At 39.9% G+C, this 16,647-nt stretch overlaps 1 protein-coding gene across 18 annotated transcripts in view; it reads right to left on the reverse strand.

Annotated features, from left to right (window-relative positions):
- Positions 1-16,647, reverse strand: part of GIT2 (GIT ArfGAP 2) — a 48,355-nt gene that overhangs the window by 17,035 nt on the left and 14,673 nt on the right. For 16 of the 18 annotated variants that reach the window (XM_047696240.1, XM_047696239.1, XM_047696234.1 and 13 more), the window contains 6 exons: positions 11,376-11,421; positions 10,191-10,242; positions 6,656-6,728; positions 6,339-6,436; positions 5,215-5,326; positions 1,514-1,656 (listed from right to left, as the gene is read on the reverse strand). In XM_047696240.1, coding sequence (XP_047552196.1) covers positions 1,514-1,656; positions 5,215-5,326; positions 6,339-6,436; positions 6,656-6,728; positions 10,191-10,242; positions 11,376-11,421 — 524 coding nt within the window. The remainder of the gene's footprint in view (positions 1-1,513; positions 1,657-5,214; positions 5,327-6,338; positions 6,437-6,655; positions 6,729-10,190; positions 10,243-11,375; positions 11,422-16,647) is intronic. The other 2 variants (XM_047696230.1, XM_047696226.1) reach the window with 1 other exon arrangement.

The following is a 16,647-nucleotide window of genomic DNA, read 5'->3' on the forward strand; positions in this document are numbered from 1 at the left end:
AATAAAAATAAGTGACTATCTAGTATGACAGCAGATGACAAGTGCTGTGGAAAACAGAGAAAATGGAGCAAGGTGAGGGGCTGGGGAGACAATTAGGGGTGAAGGTGGGTGCCTTTTAATGAGACAGGTGTGATAAGCCTTTGGGTAGGTGAGATATGAGTAACAGCTGGAAGGACATCAGTCCAGTGGCTGTCTGGAGGAATGTTCTAGCCAGCAGCAGAGCTTAGCCAGAGGGAGCAGGTGTGCAAGGCAGAGAGGACGCCAGCTGGTAGGATCCCATCATGACTCTGGCTTTTAGTCTGAATCTGGTGCTTCTGGGGACGCTGGGCAGGGGCTTATCAGATGGGACAAGTGACTCTTGCTGTCCCCTCTGCATTCCCTGTATCTACCGATGGCACTACCCTTCTTGTAGTCATGTGAGCTGGATAGCTCTGGACACATCTTCTGTAGGTCTACGTCCCTACTTCAAACATTTGAACTTATTGCTGAGACCTGTTTATCTGTGTTTGTCCATTCTCAAACGTTTGCTGAACTCCTCTGGGGCGAGATCTGAGGCAAGGTCTTGGGGACTCAGCAGCAGGTGGACCAGCAGGCCTCTGCTGCCTTCTCCTTGGGTCCACACTCCCTTGGCTACTGTGACTTCCCTTCCATCTGGACCCTCTCAGCATGGGCTCCACGGCAGCCTCTTCAGCAGTACCCCAATGGGGTTTCCTTCCTTTGCTCTCTGACCTAGCAAGAACCGTCCTCCCCAAAAAGAGGAACCCAAATTGCTGACTATCGCCCCCCTGCCCTGCCTAAGAGTTTCCTGGGCTCTACACTGCCTGCCAAGGTGGGGACTCTTCCATCTGAGGTCATGTTCCTCCATTGTGTGACCCCTGCCCTCTGCTACAGTTGTGTGTCCCAGTCCTTTTAGGCTGTCTCTACCAAGAGCAGGTTCTGCAAGACATCCTCCTTCACCTTCTCTCTGCCTAGATCACCCTCCCCTGCCTCCCCACATACCTAATCCCATGCATCCTTTAAGGCACATGTTCACAAGACACTTACACAGTGCCCCTTGAACACTTGTCCTTGCCAACAAGCTGGGTGTCCTCTAACACCCCTACCCCTGGCTTCCATTTGTTTCTTATGACATGTATCACTTTGTACCACTGACTGCAGTTCTCTCTCCTAACGGCAGGGGGCGGCCTCACAGGAAAGGGACTGGGCCTCATTTGGGAGAGTATGATCCAGAGAAGTTACTTGACAAACATTTGCTGAGGGAATAAAACACATCAGCCCCTCCTCACAAGTTTTATAAATCACAACCGAGGTAGGACTGTGATGCAGCAATCAACTTAGGGACACAGGATCCCCTATTTTAAAACGATTTACCTTGCTGGCCCAAGCTAGAAGTAAACCCATCTTTACCTCCAGAGCACTTTTCACAGTGGTTTACAAATAAGACGATTTTGCAGGAGGAAAGATTCCAAGAAGAGACATATTCTCCCTTTCTGTGTGCAATGTGTCACCTCACCTTCTGCCTGTTTGCTTTGCTTGCAGTAGCTTCCAGATCTGTGTCTTCATCTGAGGCCACACTGTCATAGTCTGGCTGGTCATTGTCTTGACTCTCAACACTGTGCTGGTTACTGATTGTTTTCAGTATAAGCTCCACATTGTCTATCAATAGAAGCAAATAACTTTTCTTCAGGCTTAAAAAAAAATTTTTCCCTAAAATCCACTGGGAGGAGTTTTGGGTTTAGCCATTTAAAGACTAAAAGAAAATGACAGAAATCCCAATATTATAGTCACACTAATGTAAACATCACAGAGCAAGTTATCAACCAGACAGAGGGCCTACCATCAACTGCACAGAGGCATTTCAGCGTCTCTCTGGGTCACTCACCAAATCTGGGCAAATTAATTAGGTGGTTTATGAAAGTACTGCTCAGACTGAGGAGGCAGGTTCCCGGTTTCTCATCATTCCAGGAGACAGAGTGTAGTTCCAAATCAGGAAACTAAAGTTGTAACTAATATAAAATTAACCGTGATTCAACTGTAAATGTCTTGTTTACAAGGTAATGTCACTGTAAGGACACTGTTAAAATGGAGCCTGGAAACTTGCTGCTCAAAAAACAGGCTCGCTGGCATTTAGTCCTGACTGCCAGAGAGAACGGAGAAAACAGAACAACCCAGTGGACAGACGCACGTGCACACCAGGGAGGTATGGCCTACAGGGGAGCAGGGATGATTCCATAGGCTCTAAAACATTTTGAATAAAAGATTTCACAAATTATCCAAGTCCCTTCTAACTTCTCTGAGGCAACTAACTCAAGGTGACCTCTAATTTCTAACAGGAATTTTAATTTTTCAAATTAATATTTAAGATGGATATATCATCTGAATTACCGAAGTAATACTCAATACAGAAAATCTGAGGGACACCTGGGTGGCCCAGTTAGTTAAGCATCTGCCTTCGGTTTGGGTCATGATCCCAGGGTCCTAGGATCGAGTCTAGGATCTGGCTCTTTGCTCAGTGGGGAGCCTGCTTCTCCCTCTGCCTGTTGCTCCTCCTGCTTGTGCGATCTCCCTCTCTCTCTGATAAATAAATAAATAAAATCTTAAAAAAAAGAAGGAAAGAAAGAAAAGAAAATCTGAAGCTAGTGGTAATCAATCATAGCTGTTGATTTATTTTGGTCTATACCTTTCCGGTCTTTTCCTAAACACATAAAGAGTCCATTTCATCACTTGTAGTTGATATGGTCCCTAAAGGTGTAAAGACTGAATTAGCAAATCTTGAACCACTGTTCCAAGAGGACACACAGGGGTAGGTTCCTGCCAGCCTTTGCTCATGTTTTTGTCCACTGATTGATATGGAACCTTACGTTATGTGTGTTTCTGCTTATACACCATTTTTTATTTTCATTTTTAAATTTTTTATCTTTTTAAAAAATTTTATTTATTTATTTAATTGACAGAGAGAGACAGTGAGAGAGGGAACACAAGCAGACGAAGTGGGAGAGGGAGAAGAAGGCTTCCCACTGAGCAGGGAGCCCAATGTGGGACTGGATCCCAGGACCCTTGGATCATGACCTGAGCTGAAGGCAGATGCTTAAGGACTGAGCAACCCAGGCACCCCAATTATACATTTTTTAAAAACATTTATTTAGGGTCTCCTGGGTGGCTCAGTGGGTTAAGCCTCTGCCTTTGGCTTGGGTCATGATCTCAGGGTCCTGGGATTGAACCCCGCATTGGGCTCTCTGCTCAGGAGGGAGCCTGCTTTCCCCTCCCCCTCTGCCTGACTCTCTGCCTACTTGTGATCTGTGTCTGTCAAATAAATAAATAAAATCTTCAAAAAAACCCCCCAAAACAAAAAACATTTATTTATTTGTTTGAGAGATAGAGAGTGACAGAGCATGAGTAGGGGAGGGGCAGAGGGAGAGAATCTTTCATGCAAACTCCATACTGAGTGTGGAGCCTCCCATGGGGCTCAATCCCACAACCCATGAAATCACAACCTAAGGGGTGCCTGGGTGGCTCAGTCGGCTAAGCGTCTGCCTTTAGCTCAGATCACGATCCCAGGGTTCCTGGGATCAAGCCCTGCTTCAGGCTCCTTGGTCGGCAGGGAGCCTGCTTCCCTCTCTCTGCCACTCCCCTAGCTTCTGTTCATGTTCTTTCTGTTAAATAAATAAATAAAACCTTAAAAAAAAATCATGACCTGAGACAAAACCAAGAGTCAGACACCCAAATGACTGAGCCACTCAAGTGTCCCTGTTCAGACACCTTTAATATACACTGCTGATTCATTAACAGTGAACTCACAGCCAAGAGCATTAAAACCCATGTTTGAATGAAACTTATCTAACACAGGTATTTTCTCCATAAGGCACATCACAGCTTTCTTGTGCTAAGGAGCCCCAGACAGCACTATGGAACTACGCTTGGGGGCCATTTTAAACAGCAGAATCATCAACAAAAAGCACAAAAATGTAAAATGTGGTACTAAGCAGACCTAAAAAGGCCACCTGTTAACAGTATGACAGTTGAGACAAAAAGACATACAAATGTTTTTGTTCAATTTTAACCAGGTATGTGAGTTTTGGGCAACTCAAATTTTTTGCCTCTCTGCACATGTCCATAAGTTGCCATGAAAGTGCTGATTTTGAAGTTACAGATAAGTTTTAGTAGATGAATTTGCAAATATGCAATCTGAAATAATGAGGATTATGTATTTACACAGTACTTAATGCAGTATATTTACTTGTACATATATATGTATGTGTATAAATGTTTTCCTTACAAAATGGGGATTAAATACTTAAAAAAAGACTAATCTATTCCTTTATGTTGTGTCATTATATATTCTTTGGGGGGGGGAAATGTCTGCATTATTCAAATATGTGATTCTATTTGTTTCTAATGTTTTCAAAAAAGTATTACATATTCTCACAACATCTGATTATTTCCCCTCAAATAAACAGAAATAGTAATACCAAATCAAAGAGTATATACATTTTGAGATTTCAAATATATGTATCACTGCACCTTCACCAAAATATAGTAGATTTTCTTAGAATTTGCTTATTCCTGGTTGAGCCAGTAAAATCAAAAACAAACTAATGTCAGTTAATGAACTGAAACCTTAATTTTTATGGTATGTATTTCTTCTGTTTAAATGTTTTATAATTAAAAATGTATTACTTCTATAATTAGAAAAAACCAAGAAGTATATAGTAATAGAGATGGAGAAGAGTGTGTTCTTAAGCACAGAGCTGGGACGTGGAGCTACTAAGCTAGACTCAATAGGGCATCTTGGAAATAGGGCTCGGTGCTCTCTACAAGTTTAAACCACAATAATTCTTACTATAGACATCTAAAGTTTAAAGCAACAAATTTTATTATTTAGAGCTCAATTCTGTTTGTAACCAATAACAGGTGGGCTGAAGTATCAATCAAGAAGGCTGATTTTTCTTCTGCCCTTTAATAAGACCTAAGTCAGACTTTTTAGGTTAATTTCAGGATGCAATTTTATAGGGAAGATAGGTGACCTAAGAGGAAAAAACATATTGGACAAATTTGAATAGCAGTTAACAACACTGAAATATTTATAATCCATCAGGGCTCAAAAGGGTAAACTTTTGATGATAATTGTTTTAGTTAACTTATAATTCTAAATTTAATATCTGTGTCGAGTTTAGAAGGCCAAAGAATCAAATTTTAGCAGCTTGAAACAGTTACCTTTTGAACCAGAAAGAGGACTGCCTTGCTGTCTCCTCTTAGCATCACTGAGAATGTCGATGACCAGTGTGGCAAACTCATGGGCGTTAAACCGAGCAAGTTTCTGTCTGCCCTGAGAGAGGAAATAATTGGAAATATTTCCAAATGTGAAAACATACACGTGGATATTCACATAAAACCAATCACATTGTTAGACTTGAGTAAGACTCCCAAGCAAAGACTTCCAAGCATGATCAAAATATCACCGCAGTCTAGGGGAGGCACACATCAACATTTTCCTTGCAAACAGGGCAGAGCCATCTACACAAGAGAACTAAATAATACCGTGCGCATTTATTTTTATGAACAAAACCAAAATATTTCTACCTGATGCTTTTTTACCCATTATCAATGCAGTTTTGAAGTAGACCCAGTAATGAAATACTGATTTGGAAGAAAATTCAAAATTTCAAGATAAAGTTATAGCCTAGATGCTGGAACTCCATCATTATATATAGCTGTTAACCAATAAAAATTAAAAGTCCTTCCCAATTTACTCAACCTTTCTCCTCCTGACAGAGGCTTAGGCTGTTTTTAATGCTCTATTATTTTATACAGTGCTTTGATGAAAATCACTGTGGATAAATCTGTTATTTTTATCTTACTAGCATACATTCCCAAATAAGGATTATGTATGGGAAAGGATGGACTTAATTTTGAGACTTCTAAAATCACTTAACAAATCACTTTTCTGAAGTCTACAGCAATGAAAACTCTTATCTGTAGTGTAAGAAAGCCCATTTTCCTATATCCTTACCAGCCTGGAGTAGTTGATTGATGAAATTTTAATGAATGCCTTTAGGTTGCTTTCTTGAATTACTAGTTAGGCTAAACATTTCTTCACATTTGTAAGCCACTTATATTTCTTCTGTGAATTATTTTACATTCTTTTCTAGTCTTTGATTTACATTTATTGCTTTTCTTACCGGTTTCTTGAGTTGTGTATATGTGTGTGTGTGTATGTGTAAAAGAAATTAACTTTAATCAATCAAAAAATTTAAAATACCTGGCCTCAGAAAATTAAATACCATATCAGCCCTTCCCAAAATACCACCACTGGTTACTTCTCAGACTCGGCCACTTGCCTGGTTCCGTGTTGAAGAGTACTCGGGATTGACCGGAAGGAAGGGGACGACAGTTGTCTCAGTTACCAGGGTGCTGTGGTTTTGCGTGGCAAGCCAGACTAGCCAGAGGAAAGAGCCAGAGACAGAATCTTATCACCACAAGTGTGCCACTGCTTCTCTCAGAGCCGCAGCTCGGGCGTCACGAGGGAAACTAGGGGAAGCACACTCCAAAACCAACATACACAAAAGTAAATGTCGACAACATGTAACAACAGGGCAGTAGAAGTACTGCCCACCAACAAAAGAAGCTTGTAAGAGAAAGCCACGCTTTCAGTCACCTGCATCGGTCTCTCGCCTGTCAACTTCATCGTACACATCCATGGCAAGTTCTTCAAACAAATGATTACTTAGCTGCAAGTGAAAAAAAAAAATACCAGGAACACAAGGGACAAGGATTAATGCTGGGAGAATGAGTAGGCACTGTGACTTATTCACCCTTTAATCTCCAGTGTCTTACCCAAAGCCAGTGCTTAGTAAATACCCACTGTCAAACAGACAATAATATTTCCAGAATAGTACAGATCCTCTAGAAATATCTGCCTCCCACAGCAGCCTCACTCCTTTGTGACAGCAGACAGGGGTGTGCTATAAAGGAGGGCAGAGTCATCTGAAATGCAGGGTCCAGTTCTCTACTCTCCGCGTGACATCACCCTTTAAAGTCCCCTCTTTTGCTCTTGAGCATTTGTCGGTGCCCACAGATAGAAAGGATCCTAAACGCATGGTGGGACAGAGATGCCAAAACATGCCATTTTCAGAATGTAAAACATGCCACTGCAGAAACCATCATCCAGTCTTCAGTAAGCCACTTTGCTATATTATTCAGGAAGGAGGCCCCCAATCCCGGAAAGTACTCAGCACCCCCCCACAAAGGGCAGCCTGTCTAATCAGCATGCCGTGCAGTGTCAGCCAACAGAATAGTCTCCATGCCAGCTGGCAGCCACTGGGATGGGAAGGATAGCTGGGTCTTCCTCAGTCCAGTTGAGGCTAAGCCTCCACCAGGATGGCTCCAGCTCTCTGCACTGTTTTCCTCATAAAACACATCCTGATGGTTGGTGGCTGTCACTTTTTAGTTGCAATGAATCTTATTCCTTACTGTGTTCCTTATGTCCACCCACAGTATCTGGCCCTGAGATGGGGCCCAGTAAATATCCAGTCACACAGTGACCAGAAGGTATTTTATGTGGCAATTTAAAAGGCTGGCTACGGGGCGCCTGGGTGGCTCAGTGGGTTAAGCCGCTGCCTTCGGCTCAGGTCATGATCCCAGGTCCTGGGTTCGAGCCCCACATTGGGCTTACTGCTCAGCAGGGAGCCTGCTTCCTCCTCTCTCTCTGCCTGCCTCTCTGCTTACTTGTGATTTCTCTCTGTCAAATAAATAAGTAAAATCTTAAAAAAAAAAAAAAAAAAAAGGCTGGCTAAACAGACCTCATGGGAGCTTGTTAAAATTGGTAGACTGTTGGGTGAGAGAAGCAGGATATACAATCCTATAATTAAGATTAAGCTTCCATTAAAAAAAATGACATGCATATAAAATAAGAATCAGAATATATCAAAATATTGAGCCTGAATCCATTAGGAATAATGTGAATGAAGATGATTACCCCTGTCCATTTCCCACATTTTCTCTTGTGTGCTGAATTTATATTTATAGTTGAAAATAAACTCTGAGAGCCTTTTGCTGAATAAAGTAATGAGGGACTGGGAACTTGAACTTGCCTCTTAAATATCCAGTCTCTTCCCAATAAGTGGCTACAAGCTAAGGTTATTATTACTCAGTAACTACAACAGCAAGACTGAAGGCTTACATCCCAGGCACTGTGCTGCTATCATCACATTAATACTCACGACACCTCTATGAAGACAGGAACTACTATTATCCTACTTTACAGACAAGGAGACTGAAGCACAGAAGTTAGGAGCTTGCTTGAAGTCACAAAGCCAGCAAGTGATAGACGCAAGATCCAAGTTTAAGTCTCTCCAATGTTAACACTTACTAATTTAAGAAATATATTAGTCTTCTATTTCTCTCAGCTGGAGAGAGGGAGCTATTTTAGGATAAACACTATAGTGGCACTGGTCCAGCTGTCCCCTGTGAGGGGGAGACCACGGGGTGGGGTCAACAAGTAATTACAGCAGTCCATCCTCACGGAGCATTTCAGATCTGCAGCCGCTGATTGATCATTAGCTCCCTTTCCAGGAGAGGATGCCAAGACACAGAGAGGTTAAGGAGCTGTCAGAGATGAGCTCTGTACCCGACCAGTCTGAGCCAGAGCCCGAGTTCTTGAGAGCTATACTCAACTTTGTTCCACATATTTATCTAGCGCCTGCCACATGTTGGAGATATGACCGACGTAACCCCAACTTTTGTGCAGCTCTCTCAGCATAGCAAATGTAAGTCAGTCAAAGGGAGCTGGAGTATTACCAATAATGTTTGTATTATTTAAAATAAAAATTGGCTTATATACTCTAATTAAAAGGAAATGAGACTATTTAGTGCTATCTGATTCCAAAGCTTGTCATCTTAATCATCCTATCATATGACCTCCTAAATTTAAGAAACGTGGTAAAACAGACACACATAACCACAGATACAGAACACAGAGACACCAAATTGCATAAAATACATTTATTTCATAACACAGTTAAATACTAGTAATGATAAATTCATTTTATGTAATATTTAGTACTTAATATATGAAGTGTTAGTAAAGGGTCTTCTGTGAAAAGAGGAACAAAGAGAAAGTCATACATTAGGGGAGAGGCAATTTCAGAGTCAGGCTTGGGGAAACTCCCTTCTACACTAGGTGGTCAGATTTCAGCTACTTGAATGACAAAAGGACTGGAAGCCCGGAAAGCAGAACACTGCAGAAAGAGAAGATTCCCAAAGAGGATCTGAAGGTGGTCTCGAAGAGTGTTAACCCAAAATGGAATAAATACATTCACACACGTGTACACGCGTGCACACACGCAGGAGGAACCAGATGGAAACCAGGGCAAAAACTGAATGGTGGGCACTGGATGACGCCCTTCAAGGTCATGACAAGAAGTTAAGAATCTTGGTTCTGATCCAGAGAGCTATGAGAACAGCCCAAGGCAGGCAATCTGATGGTTGAGGCGGCGGGGAAGCACCCTGGTGAGGCCTCATCTGTGGAGATCAAACTAAGAGGAAGCTGCCCAGAGAAGCTGATCTGTTGGGCCCCTGACTGAGGCTGAGATGGGCAGGCTGGGAAGAGGGATGCAGACGGAAGGGAGGCTCGGCCCTCAGAACTGGGCAAGCTCTGAGCATGCACCTGGGGAAGGACCACCAGCCCTTGAAAACAAACACTTAAAAAGCTCTGCTGAACAACGTGGGCTCTGCAAGACAGTGATGATGGTGGCCCAATCCCAAATGGCGGCCAAGTGGATCTGCGGCACTCACAACTCCAGCGTCAGCTCCTGCCTTTCCCTAGCGTCCTAGGTGGCTACCGGAAGGCACCCCTAAAAGTGTGTCCTACTCTTGAGAGAAACTAGGGAACTCTCAGGAGAACTAGGGAACTCTCAGGAGAAACAACTCCCTAACATCAAAGGCACAGTCTTCGCTTTCAGAATGACAGAGAAAAACGCCATTACCTGATGCAGAGCCGATAAATCAGATCTACTAAACTTAAGAGTACTTTCTGTCTCTTCTCTAAGTACTTAATGCTCTGCTTCGGATTTTATAACATCCCAGAGGAGGAAACAAAGTCATCTGTTGCAGCAGGTAATGGGCTGAGGACAGGTATCAGCAGGATGCATGGTTTCCCACACTGAACTTCACTAGGAAACAGAGATACTCACGGATTGAAGTTTCTTCTTAGCAGCTTTTGCCAATTCAGACAAATCCAGGCTGCTAAGAAAATGTACAGAACTAATAAGCAAATAAATAAAAAACATTTTTATGAGTTCTACAGAACCTTAAGATAGGCAAGGCATCAAGACATTAATTAACAGTTCAGGGACATGCTCAGAAACAAAAATTCTATAGCCCATTAGAGTTAGCGAGAAAACTTTTGAGCGTAAGAATTTGTAACTCCTTTTAGAAAAATCAAAGTCACGCAACATGGTACAGATAAAGATAGTCACTGAATAACTAGTAGACAAAAACTATTGATGGTTCGTACCCAGGCCCTTTATGTGAGAAGCCTCAATTCTTGAAGTATTTAAAAAAAGCATGACAGAAGGAAATATGAAAAGGGCAGAATGTGAAAAACCAGAATGGCAAGATTACATGTGGAATAACAGCTACCTGTTTCATAAACTCTTGACAGTGTTTGTGCAAAAGTAATTGGATAAATAAGGATTTCAAGTTCATTCCTGCAGCTGTGAACTTTGCTAACCTCACAGACCAGGGGTTGGCAGATTATGGCTCATTTCTTTGTTCAGCCCATGAGCTATGCATGGTTTTTACATTTTTAAGTGGTTTGGGGGAAAAAACCCCAAAGCAAAAGAAAAATATTTCCTAACACAGGAAAAATTATATGGCATTCACATTTCAGTGTCCAGAAAGAGAATTTTCTTGCAACTGATTTGCCCTTCATTTACCTAATGTCCACAGATGCTTTCGTCTACAACTGGCAGAGCTGAGTAGTTGTGACAGAGGCTGAATGGCCCACAAAGCCTAAAATATTTACTATCTAGCCCTTAAAAAATTTGCCAATCCCTGTTATAGACAAAGAATATCCTCTCTTATAATATAGAAATGTTCTGTGATACAACCTATCGACACGATATACCGTCACAACTAGCTAAAACTGTGACAATATCCCTAACTCCAATTTTACTAGTATGTCTGTTACTTGTACTCTTTCAAACTTAAGTTTTACATGGTGGTTTACTTACAGCCGTCTTATTTCCAAATTGTATAGCCGTAAAAGAGAAAAATGTATGGGCTTTGTTAAATACAAAGTATAATACACTTAAACACTATACAACCAAGGAAATAATAGTGACAGATAAAACTGATTGGTATTTCAGTGGCCTTACCTGTCTGCCATTTGAGGTATTATAAAGTGCTGTCCATTTTTGTGATCTGAAACAGAAATCAAGCCAGAGTTTTGTTTATATAAATACTGGTAAGATCGATAAAGGAACACTACCATAATTTTCTTAATTTATGTCTTGCCATCAGTAGTTTCTCATAACTATGAATTATTTGGGGAAGGGGCAGAAGTTGTCAGACTGACTACGAACTGCCTAAGACCTGGCTAGTAGCAAGAATCATATTCCCATTTTCTTCGGGCACAAAGGTCCACACATCATTAAGCAAAAAGGCTGTGCTCACGCTAATCCTACACTTCATTTCATTCCCAGTATAACTGATGATCTTTAGTCATGGAGCTACTTTTAGGGAGCCTAAATGAGCAGAGTGGGCTTTTGTCAGCTCTCCATGTGGGATGGAGGAGCACCCTTGGGCTTGGTGGCTTATCCTCAAATTAATCAATTAGCATAAAACCATCAAGGCTGGGGCAGATGGTCTTGGCAGATCTGGGTGGGGCTTCCTTCTCCTACAAGGCTTACAGAGCCAGTCCCAACCTAGCTTCTGGAGGACAATGATCACATGCCAATGAATAAAAAGCCATTATAAACATTCAAATATAGGTTTTTGTGTAACATCAGTCTTTATTTCTCTGGGATAAATACCCAGGAATGGGAATGCTAGGTTATGTAGGTACTAGGTAAATGTGTATGTAACTTGGTAAGAAACTGCTAGACTTTTTGGCACAGTAGCTCTATCATTTTGTTTCGCAGCCAGCAATATAAGAGTTACAGTTGCTTCACATCTTCCCACTCATGTTGTCAGTTTCTTTGGCAGGTTTTAAAATTTTAGTCATTCTAATAGGTGTATACTGGTGTCTTGTGCTTTTAATCTGCATTTCCCTAATGGCCAATGATGCTGAGCATCTCAACTTCATGTGCTTATCTGGCATCTGGATATGGTCTTTGCCCAGTTTGTACTGGGTTGTTTGTTTTCTTACTGTTGAGTTTTATATATTTAGGTATAAATATTCTGGGTCCAAGTCTTTTGTTAGACACGTGATTTCCTAATATTTTCTCCCAGTCTGTGGCCTGTCTTTTCATTCTTTCTTAACTGTAGCCTTTGCAGAGCAAAAGCTTTCAGTTTTTATGAAGTCCAATTTACCCATATTTTCTTTCATGGGTTGTGCTTTTGGAGTTACATGTAAACATTTTACATAATCCAAGATCATAAAGATTTTCTTCTGTTTTCTTTAGAAGTTTTATACTTTTAGGTTTTACATTTAGATCTATGATCCATTTTGAGTTACAGCCTTTATGCCAGGTGGAAGGTACTGAAGTTTTTATATCTGCATATAGATGTCCAGTTGTTAGAACACCATATACTTAAAAGACTGTTCTTCCCCCGCTGAATTGTCTTTGCAATTCTCAAAAAATCGACTGAAAAAATTTGTGTGGGTCTATTTCTGGATTCTCTCTACTGTTTAACTGACTTGTATGTCTGTCTCTCCTCCATAACCACGGTCTTGAGTTCAGCAGAGCTTTACAGCACAAGTTAAAATTGGGAGGTATGATTCTGCCCACATTCTTCTTTTGCAAAAATGGTCCCATTCTAGTTCCTCTGCTTTTCTGTGTAAATTTCAGAATTGGCACATCTATGTCCACAAGAAAATCCTTGAATTGCATTAATTTTACAAATCAATTTGTGGAGAATTGACACATTACTATTCTAACTCATAAACGCAGTTCTCTCTCCACTGATTCAGGTTTTCCTTGATTTCTTTCAGCAGCATTTGGTAGTTTTCAGCATGCAGAGCCCATGAATATTTTGTCAGATTTATTACCTAAGCATCTAATTTGGAGCTATTATAAATGGTATTGTTTTTCTAGCTTGTTTCTAATTGTTCACTGCTAATCTATAGAAATATGATTGATTTTTCATTATTTCCCTTATATTCTGCAACCATGCTAAACTCACTTATTTGTTCTAAGAATGTTATTGTAGATTCCTAGGGATTTTCTACATAGAAACCATCTTATTTATGACCAGTTGTATCTCTTCCATTTCAATCTGTATGCTTTATATTCTTCTTGCCTTATGGTATTGGGGGATTTCCAGTATCATGTTGAATAGGAATGGTGGGAGTGGATGTCCTGGCCTTGTTTCTGATATTTGAGCAAAAGCATTCAATCTTTCATCATTGAGGATGATGTTAGCTGTGGATTTCTACAGATTTTTTTTTTTTTTTTAAGATTTTGTCAGAGAGAGGGGGAGAGAGCACAAGCCAAGGAGAGTGGCAGGCAGAGGGAGGGAGAGAAGGCGGCTCCCTGCTGAGCAAGAACCACCCACCCCACCCCCGGTGCAGGGCTCAATCCCAGAACATGCTTAACTGACTGAGCCACCCAATCATCCCTCTACAGATACTCTATCCACTTAAAGAAGTCCCTTCTAATCCAAGTTTGCTAAGTTTTTTCTTATCATGAAGGAATGTTGAATTTTATTAAATTCTTCTTCTGCATCAACTGATAAGATTGATGGTTTTCTTCTCCTATTCTGTTAATATGATAAATCATATCAATTTTCAAATATTTAATTAGTTTTGGCATCTAGAAACCATACTTGGTTATTTTATATTTATATAAAAAATATATATATGTATGTGTGTGTGTGTGTATATATATATATATATATATATATATATATATATATATGGACTCAATCTGTTAACATTTTGTTGAGGATTTTGGTGTCTATGTTCACGAGGGCTTTTTTTTTTTGTGCTGTCTCTGCTGGGTTTGGTGTTAAGGTAATGGTAGCCTCACAAAATGAGTTCAGAATGTTCCCTGCCTTTTTCTTTTCTAAATATCATGTAGAACTGATGTTATTTCTTCTTCAAATGTTTGGTAGAATAGTCTCATTTTATGTGCAAAACTTGGGAGTGTGAATTCCTAACCCTTAAAAATGTCCACTAAGAATCATAATTGCAAAGCTAGCAAATCACACGAGTCATAAAACCTATCTGTTGATGGGGCGCCTGGGTGGCTGAGTGGGTTAATCCTCCACCTTCGGCTCAGGATGTGATTTCAGGGTCCTGGGGAGCCTGCTTCCTGCCTGCCTCTCTGCCTACTTGTGATCTCTGTCGAATAAATAAAGAAATATCTTTAAAAACAAAACAAAACAAAACAAAAAAACCTATCTGTTGAATTGCTACATGGCAATATCACTTCAACTTGTTCACAGTACTTACCAGTGAAGTCATGTGGGTTGGGGTTTTCTTTAATGGAATGTTTTAAAGTACAAATTAAAATTCTTTATAATTTAAGATTATGCATTTACCTCTTTCTTCTTGGGTAGGTGGTCGGTAGTTTGTGGCTTTCAAGGAACTGGTTCATTTTATCTAAGTTGTCTAATTTGTGTGCATTGTATTATTTATAATATGGCTAGACATTTATTTGTTTTTGTTTTTTTTTTTTTTTCAAAAATCAGCATTTGGTTTCACTGATTTCTCTCTACTGTTTTCCTTTTGCAATTTCATTGATTCCTGCTCTTATCTTTGTTATTTCCTACCTTCTGCTTACTTGGGGTTTATTTTACTCATCTTTTTGGATGAGTAAGCAGTAAGAAACTCATAGTTTCTTTTCTTTTCTTTTTTTTTCTTTTTGAAACTCATAGTTCCTTATAGAGTAACCTTAGCTGGAGGATTTGAGGGCTTTCTTGTGTTCTAATGTAAGAATTTAATACTATAAAATTTCCTCTAAGAATTGCTTTAGCTGCATCTCATAATTCATTCATCTGAAAATATTTTCTAATTTTCCTTGAGATTTCCTCTTAGACCCATGGATTATTTAGAACTGTGTTAATTTCCAAACATTTGGGAATTTTCCAGTTACAGTTTTATTACTTTTTAGTACCTTAATTCCATTATGGTCAGAGAATATACTCTTTAAGATTTTAATTCTTTTAGATTGGTTAAGCTTTGTTTTATAACCCAGGATATGGTCTAATTGGTTAATATTCAACATGTACTTGAAAGGAGTGTGTATTCTGACAATGTTGGATAGAGCACACTACAAATGTCAACTACATGCAGCTGGCTGATGGTTTGGTTTCAGTTTGCTATCTTTGCTGATTTTCTTCTTTTAAATTTCATTTTATTTGTTTTTTTTTTTTTTAAGTGGTCTCCATCCCTACTGTGAAGCTTGAACTCATGACCCTGAGATTAAGAGTCACATGCTTTACCAACTGCACCAGACAAGTGCCCCATATCCTTGCTGATTCCCATCTACCAGTTCCATCTATTACTAAATGAAGACTGCTGAATATCCAAGAATTGGGGATTTGACCTTTTCTCCTTTTAGTTCTATCAAAATTTGCTTCATGTATTTTGAAACCCTGTTGCTAGGTGTGTACACATTTAGAATTGTTACATCTCCTTGGAAAACTGTTATCTCTATCCCTGCTAATTTTCTTTGCCCTGAAAGTCTACTTTGTTCTTTTTTTTTTTTTTTTTTTAAGATTTTATTTATTTATCTGTTAGAGAGAGAAAGTGAACGCACAAGCAGGTGAAGCAGCAGAGGGAGAGGGAGAAGGAGGCTCCCTGCTGAGCAGGGAGCCCGACATGGGACCCGATCCCAGGACCCTGAGACCACGACCCAAGCTGAAGGCAGATGCTTAACTGACTGAGCCCCCCAGGTGTCCCTACTTTGTTTGGTATTAACATACACTCTTTAGCTTTCTTTTACTGTGTTCCCAGGATATATCTTTTTATACCTTTCTGTTTTTAACTAACTTCTATCATTATATTTAAAGTAGGTTTCTTATAGAGAGCATATAGTTATTAGAGCTCATTTTTAATTTTAAATCCATTCTGACAATCTCTGCTTTTTATTTGGTACATTTATGTCATTAACATAACATTTAATGTAATTATTAATATGTTTGGATTTAAGTCTAGAATTTTTGTTTAGTTTCTGTTTGAGCCTCAGGTTTTTGTTCCTCTTTCTCTCCTTTTTTCTCTTCTCTGGAATGTTTTGAAGTCTCTTTTGTTATTTGAGTAATTTTTAACATCTCATTTTATCTCTAGAGGTTTTGACCACCTTCCATTGTGTAGACTGTTTTTAATGGTTGTACTATGCATTACAGTATACATAATCTTTTCGTCTACTTAGACTATTTTGTCAACTTAAGAAGAATGTAAAATCCTCACCTCCATATTTCTTTTACCTGCTCCCCTTTTATGTCGTCCTTATCAATGTATCACACTGACATATGCTGAACACC

Source organism: Lutra lutra, chromosome 12 (genome assembly GCF_902655055.1).
Source record: "Lutra lutra chromosome 12, mLutLut1.2, whole genome shotgun sequence".
NCBI classification, from domain to species: domain Eukaryota; kingdom Metazoa; phylum Chordata; class Mammalia; order Carnivora; family Mustelidae; genus Lutra; species Lutra lutra.